The 7,500-nt window shown below is 48.2% G+C and overlaps 1 protein-coding gene across 1 annotated transcript in view; it reads left to right on the top strand.

The window, feature by feature from the left end:
* The window catches only part of LOC308171709 (dynein axonemal heavy chain 11-like), a gene marked incomplete at both ends in the record, with an annotated part of 81,304 nt that overhangs the window by 60,958 nt on the left and 12,846 nt on the right, over positions 1 to 7,500 (top strand). The window contains 7 exon segments of the mRNA XM_080546581.1: positions 1 to 14; positions 513 to 645; positions 2,900 to 3,002; positions 3,453 to 3,575; positions 3,778 to 3,982; positions 5,328 to 5,492; positions 6,120 to 6,260. The exon segment at positions 1 to 14 is cut by the window's left edge and continues 160 nt beyond it. Of these exon segments, the coding sequence (XP_080402707.1) occupies positions 1 to 14; positions 513 to 645; positions 2,900 to 3,002; positions 3,453 to 3,575; positions 3,778 to 3,982; positions 5,328 to 5,492; positions 6,120 to 6,260 (884 nt within the window).

Genomic DNA, 7,500 nt, shown 5'->3' with positions numbered 1-7,500 from the left:
TACGCTGCCAGAAGGTGATCCTCACTAGTGTGACAGGGTCTGGTAAAAAAAAAAAAGGCCTCAAGTTAGGGCAGTGTGATTTTTCCGTTTTTGTTTCTAGATTATGAAAGTGCAGATTGTAAGCTTACAAATGACGTGTCATACATTGAAATCTGAAAATAGTTGAAGACTATTGAAGATATGCTCAATTGAATGTTGGTACACCTCAAACCAGGTAGTGGAGAAACGAGCTCTGAATCCAAAACAGCACTTAAACTTTCATAATATGCAAAAAAAAACGAAAAACACACACAAAGAAGCTTCATTTGCGCAACTTGAGAATTGCCGGGATGCGATCCTTTTCGCCAGACCGTGTCACTATTGTTTGACTGTTACTACTTCAGCTATTCAGATGTGACATGGAACAACATAGCAGCTAGGCTATCATGCTATGCATTAATGAGGGACGGTCAACGATCTCGCTTCAATTCTCCCATTCCTCTCCTCCCTCCATCCCCCCATCCCTCTCTCAGATCCCCATCCCTATGACGGAGGGGTTGGACCCTGTGTGTATGCTAACGGACGACGCTACCATCGCCCAGTGGAACAACGAGGGGTTGCCGGGAGACAAGATGTCCACACAGAACGCGACCATCCTCACCAACTGTGAGTGACTAGAATGAGACGAAGAAGCGTTAAACACGTGAAGGGTTAAGGAGAGGAGACAAGGAGAGGACACCACTTTAGATGATTGGAGTAGTTCCATTTGGGTCCCAGTGCAGATATGTGACGGGGGGGAACAAGTCCACAACCGACCAAATGTTCAGACTTTTATTCAGAAAAATGTAACTCACCGAATCCATATTCCAATCCAATATTTTAACTTGACTAGCGTGTCATTGACTTTCAACAACGTTTCAGTTAAACAACGTGTTTAGAATCAATGCTCTTTTAAAAGTAATTTGAAATAAATTAAGTCACCACCCGTCAATGAGCTTCAACGTTCCGCTCCGCTGCCGGACAAGCACATGGTCAGAATGATCATGGAGCTCATCCGTAACCGCAGCTTTACCCTCACCACCGGTCGCGGACAGCTAAGCAGGCTTCAACGCCTTAAGAACGGCGTCCCACAGGGATCGGTCCTGGCCCCCCTCCTCTATAATATCTACACCTATGACCTGCCCAACACACTCTCGCGGAAGTACGCCTACGCAGACGACCTCGCAGTGGTGTACTCTGCTGGAAATTGGCAGTCTGTGGAGGGGATTCTGATCCAGGACATGCAGACACTAGTGGCATACTTTACGAGATTGAAGCTTAGCGAGGCAAAGACGGTGTCGGCTGCCTTCCACTTAAACAACAGGGAGGCTAAACGTGAGCTTAGAGTACACCTAGATGGACCTCCCCTGCCATGTTCCGCTGAGCCAATCTATCTCGGCGTGACATTGGACAGGACGCTCACGTTTCGCCGACACCTCGAGTCACTGCGCAAGAAGTTAACAGCTCGTGTGGCGTTGATGAGGCGACTGGTTGGCTCGGGCTGGGGCGCCGGCGCAAGGACCTTGCGCACGGCAGCCCTAGCCCTCGTTTATTCAACTAGTGAATACTGCGCCCCAGTATGAATGAATGAATGAATGATCTTTATTGTCATTGCTATAGTACAGGTACCAAACAACGAAATTTAGGAGGGGTGGCTCCCCTGGTGTTAGGAAAGAAAAAAAACTAAAAAAAGCACAAGAAGGGAAGGAGCTGGTTTACATAAATAAAGGCTATGTACACTATCCACTATACTATACTGTACAGATAGACGACTAGGGTTGTCATATTGCACATAGTGTTATTGCACATTCATGTCGCAGTTTGCAGGCTTGAAATGTACATATTTGTGCCTCAGCACTACACCTGATTTTTTCAGTCCAGCAGCTGCCATCAATCTGTCCAGACTGTCCAGGGCCCAGAACCTAGGTCTTTGCTGTGTTCAGGGCCTGGATGGCCCTGGGGTAGAAGCTGTTCTTCAGTCTGTTTGTCCTTGCGGCCATGGTCCTGTACCGCCTTTTCGAGGGCAGCCGGGTGTCGCAGTGCCCACACCCGCCTCATCGACTTGCCTATAAACGAAGCCTTGCGCATTGTGACAGGATGCCTGCGTCCTACCCTCGTGGACAACCTTCCCATCCTAGCAGGCATCCAGCCCGCAGGCCTCCGCCGCATGGGAGCCACAGCACGTCTTGCCTGCCGGGCCGTGGAGCTTAATAACCATCTGCTCCATGATAGGCTCATTATAACAGCGGAGCCCTCCCGGCGTCTCAAGTCGAGACACCCATTTGTGCCTGCCGCACAGGATCTCAGACAGCAATGCTCTCTGAGATCTCAACATCAGGCTAACACCACCAAACTCCGCGACCACATCCCAGTCGCCGGCCCTGAGCCCCTCGGGATGGACTTGCGAAGGCTATGCTGGGTGAGGCTCAATCGTCTCCGGACCGGTATCGGGCGTTTCCGCTCATCAATGCACAGATGGGGCTTGGCCCCAAATGCGTCGTGCGAGTGTGGCGCAGAGGACCAAACCGCAGACCATGTTATCCTGGATTGCCCGGTGTACCACCCACCCAACGAGATGCATGGTCTGTCGGTATTAGATGACGAGACGATGACGTGGCTTCTGGAGGGGTGTCCAGAAATATAGCCCGGATGAGCCCCTCAACCAGGTCTCGGGGTGGTAAAAGGGTAGCCCCTCGGCCCGAGCCTGGTGGAGTGGAGAGGAAAAACAACTACCCATACACCGAAGAAGAAGAAGAACGTTCCGGTCCAATTTATTCAAATCTTTCCGAATAAAAGTCGGAATATTCGGTCGGTTGCCGTCACATGGTTCCTGAAAGAGAGGTAGCTTGATGACATCACTGTGTGTGCGTCTCCTCCCTAGGTGAGCGCTGGCCCCTCCTCATAGACCCCCAGCTGCAGGGCATCAAGTGGATCAAGAGTCGCTATGGCAATAGCCTCAAGGTGGTCAGCCTGGATCAGAAAGGGTGAGTGGACCGTTGTGTTCATAAACAGGAGAGGTTTAGAACCCACAGTGAGATGGCTGCCAAACTGCACCCTGGCTCCAGAGTGTTAGGTGGCTACAACACCAGCCTAACTATTGCTCTATATCTATGGTCTTGTTGGACTCGGTGGTAGTGGTGGCCTAGGGGATAGTGATAGTGAGTTGCACTGGTGATCAGAAGATCATGGGTTCAAATCCCACCTGGGAACACCACCACTAGTGTGTCCTTGAGTAAGGCACTTTGCCCTAAGTTATTCCAGGGAGACTGTCCCTGTCATCTCTAATTGTAAATCTCTTTGGTTGATGGTTAGAAGCGTTGGTTAAATGGTGTTGTCTGGTGTGAACAGGATGAGTGTGATCGTGACTCTATACTGTACGTGTGTGGGTTTGTTGACAGTACGGTTGGCCAAATGATGTTGATGTTCTCCCCCAGCTATGTGGATGTGATAGAGCAGGCGGTGGTAAAGGGAGACCCTGTCCTCATAGAGAACCTGGAGGAGACCATCGACCCAGTCATAGACCCTCTACTGGGACGGAACACCATCAAGAAGGGCAGGTAGGGCCGCGCACACGCACACACACACACGCACACACACGCACACACACACACACACACACACTAACATTGATGTTACATTCTTTTTGAGTAAACAGATTTGGAGGTAACCACCCTTAAACAACTCCTTTTCCTCCTTCTCCCACCTTTCTCCCTCCCCCCCTCCCTCCCCCCCTCTCTCCCTCCCTCTCTCTTCCTGTAGTTGTATAAAGGTTGGAGATAAGGAGTGTTTCTTCAACCCTGCGTTCAAGCTGATCCTCCACACCAAGCTGGCCAACCCTCACTACAAGCCAGAGATCCAGGCCCAGACCACGCTCATCAACTTCACCGTGACCAGGGACGGTCTGGAGGACCAGCTTCTGGCCCAGGTGGTCAACCTGGAGAGACCCGACCTGGAGCACCTCAAGGTGGGCTGGGAGTCTTGAGACCCTCCCCTGTCACACTGTCTCCATACTGGGCCTTTTGTCCCTTCATCTCCCTCTGTCTCAGTCTACTCCTCTGGTTCTCTACTGTGGCGCAGGAGGTAAAGCCGCCGTCTAATGATCGCAAGGTTGGCAGATCGGCGGTTCGAGCCCCGGCTGGCCACATGTCGAAGTGTCCTTGGGCAAGACACTGAACCCCAAATTGCTCGCAGTGAGCAGGCTGGCGCCTTGCATGGTAGCTTGCCGCCATTGGTGTGTGAATGGGTGAATGAGAGGCCGTTGTAAAGCGCTTTGGATAAAGGTGCAGTCCATTTAGTGCAGTCCATTTAGAAATAACATCAGTCTTTCACAAGGAGGGAAAAATCAATCAATGCAGAGAAACCTTCTGCAGAATGATGTGATTCTCTCTGCCGGTCTCCACTCCGACGGAACATTTAATAGCAAGACACAAACAACCAGAATAGAGATAAGGTGGAACTGCCTCACATTGTCAGTTAAATTTCAAATTTGGCACCTTGCTAATTGTTTGTTTTCCTACCTAAAATGTAGTAGTAGAGGCGGAACTAATCTCTGCTGCTCCTGTGTTCTGCCTGTAAGCAATTAAGTAGCCTCTTACCATTCCTGTGTGATTAGCCTAGAACGCCTATCCAATGTGTACCCAAAGTAAATTGAAAGCTGTTCTTGAACCATTGGGAGTAAATGCATAGGGCTGGTCTCCTTTCGAAGTTAACACTCTGGAAATTGTCCCTGGCATTGGCATGTGGCACTGACATTTTGAGAAATACAAGTTTGAACAAACTGAAAAACTGAGGCTACAGGGGAGTAGCGGGGTGGGCTGAAGGGAAAAGCGCTATTGGCCAGGCAGGGGTGGTTAGCAGACTCGAAAATAAAACCAGACTTTATAAAGTGCTGGTTAAAAATGACAGCCAACCGCACCTTATCAGAGACAATGATGTGATGATGTCCACGCTGAGTGACTTTTTTTGTGGCGAACGCACAAGCAATAAACAAATGTAATTACACAAATGTAATTATTTTCTTTGTTAATAAAGGTTAAAAACCATCGTATTATCTTAGTTTAATGTCATTTCAATGTAGTATAGACCTTTCCTTACAAACCCGCTAATATGCTGATGTCACTAGCTAGCTAGCTAACGTTTTAAGGCTGATTTGTGCATGACAGTCCCGCATTTTGACATATTTCCATGTTGCATCGAACCCCTTCATTTACATTACATTCACAACCTACCTCTCTACAGTATGCTACACTCTCTTTTCCCATCTCAAGAAACTGTGATTATGGTCCCAACGGTTCTGTTTGGGTTGACAGAGCGACCTGACCATGCAGCAGAACCTGTTTAAGATCGAGCTGAAGCTTCTAGAAGACGAGCTCCTGACCAGACTGTCTGCTGCCGAGAGCAACTTCCTGGGAGACAACGTCCTGGTGGAGAAGCTGGAGACCACCAAACACACCGCTGCAGAGATCGAGATGAAGGTGAGTGTGTGTGTGTGAGAGTATCTGTCTGTGTATGTGTATGTGTGTGTGAGAGTATCTGTCTGTGTGTGTGTGTGTGAGAGTATCTGTCTGTGTGTGTGTGCGTGAGAGTGTCTGTCTCTGTGTGTGTGTGTGTGTGTGTGTGTGTGTGTGTGTCTGTCTGTCTGTCTGTGTGTGTGTGTGTGTGTGTGTGTGTGTGTGTGTGTGTGTGTGAGAGAGTGTCTGTCTGTGTGTGTGTGTGTGTGTGTGAGAGTGTCTGTGTGTGTGTGTGTGTGTGTGTGTGTGTGTGTGAGAGTGTCTGTCTGTGTGTGTGGTGGACAGTGTCTGTCTGTCTCTGTGTGTGTGTGTGTGTGTGTGTGTGTTTGTGTGTGCGTGCTTGTCCTTCTCCTCTCCCACTCCTCCTCCTCTCCTCCTCCCCCCCCTCCCTCTCCCCTTCCTCCTAACCTCCTCCTCTCCTCCTCCTCCTCTCCTCCTCCTCCTCCTCTCCTCTCCTCCTCTCCTCCTCTCCTCCTCCTCTCCTCTCCTCCCCTTCCTCCTAACCTCCTCCTCCTCCTCTCCTCCCCTTCCTCCTAACCTCCTCCTCCTCCTCTCCTCTCCTCCTCCTCCTCCTCCTCTCCTCTCCTCCAGGTCCTGGAGGCGAAGGTCAACGAGCTGAAGATAGACGAGGCCAGAGAACACTACCGTCCTGTGGCTGTCCGGTCCTCTCTGCTCTACTTCATCATGAACGACCTGAACAAGATCCACCCCATGTACCAGTTCAGCCTCAAGGTACCAGTATAGACGAGTTACATGTACCAGTATAGACCAGTTACATGTACCAGTTCAGCCTCAAGGTACCAGTATAGACCAGTTACATGTACCAGTATAGACCAGTTACATGTACCAGTTCAGCCTCAAGGTACCAGTATAGACCAGTTACATGTACCAGTATAGACCAGTTACATGTACCAGTTCAGTCTCAAAACAAACTCATATTCATATATGTTCAGAAGTTTGTGTTCGACGTCTTTACTGAGGAAAGTTTATGAACTTTGGGTTTGCCAGGTTTCAAACATCCTTGAAATGCTTGAAAAAAAATGATTGAAATCATCATTGAAAGTGCTTGAATTCCCCTCTCTCTCTCTCTCTCTCTAAAATAAAATATAGAAAAATATAGGTAACATGGAGAAGGGAATAAAACAACCATACATACAAACCATACATTTCTAAGGTTAATTAGTTAGCTAGATTTTAAACCGACATAACACCGTTAGATTTAAAAACCGTTCATGGTCATTCTATACATTCTCATCTAGGTCTGTCTCACACTATGCCGTGTTGGGCCCTTGAATTTGAAGGAATTGACTCAATTATTGAGTCTTGAAAGTCCTTGAAAGGTGCTTGAATTTGATGTTTCAGAAGGTGTGGGAACCCTGGTTTGCACAGTGCACATGTGAACATGAGTATTTTCGGTAAAACTGGTTTGTTTAATACATTTGCTTAAGTATGGCCACAGTGTTTCTGTGTTGTTCTGGTCCTGGTAGTTTGCTACACTGCTACATGGAAACAAGTTAGTTAACTCCTGATAACACTACTAAGATTTGAATTTAGATGAACTACCACTAAAATTCCATACAGCAAAATGTAGTTAACACTAGAACAGGCGTGCCTTTATTTTATAAGACCATTAGTTGGCGCGTCTTGTAAATGATCCTGCCTCCTACACAGAAAAATGGCAAAATAGCTTTATACTGGCTTATCCTGATGTGATTTTGAAAAAGTAAGGATACCGGATGGTAGAACGCACATATCTAAGGAAAGTCATGAAAGGAGGGTCCTGTAATTTGATCGAGTGCAAAGATATACTCACTCGATCTGACCCCACCCATGGCTGTTCTAGTGTTAAGCTAACAGTTGAGCTACATGTGGTGGAACTACAGAACTATAGAACTATAGATCAGGACAACACCAGCTCAGCCTCAAGGTAAAACCAATACAGACCATTCAACCCACTGTACCACTAACCCAC

Source organism: Nansenia antarctica, assembly GCF_963989245.1.
Source record: "Nansenia antarctica genome assembly, chromosome: 16".
Taxonomy (NCBI): Eukaryota; Metazoa; Chordata; class Actinopteri; order Argentiniformes; family Microstomatidae; genus Nansenia; species Nansenia antarctica.
Note: the sequence above shows the minus strand (reverse complement) of the source record. Positions and strands in the feature narration are given on the sequence as shown.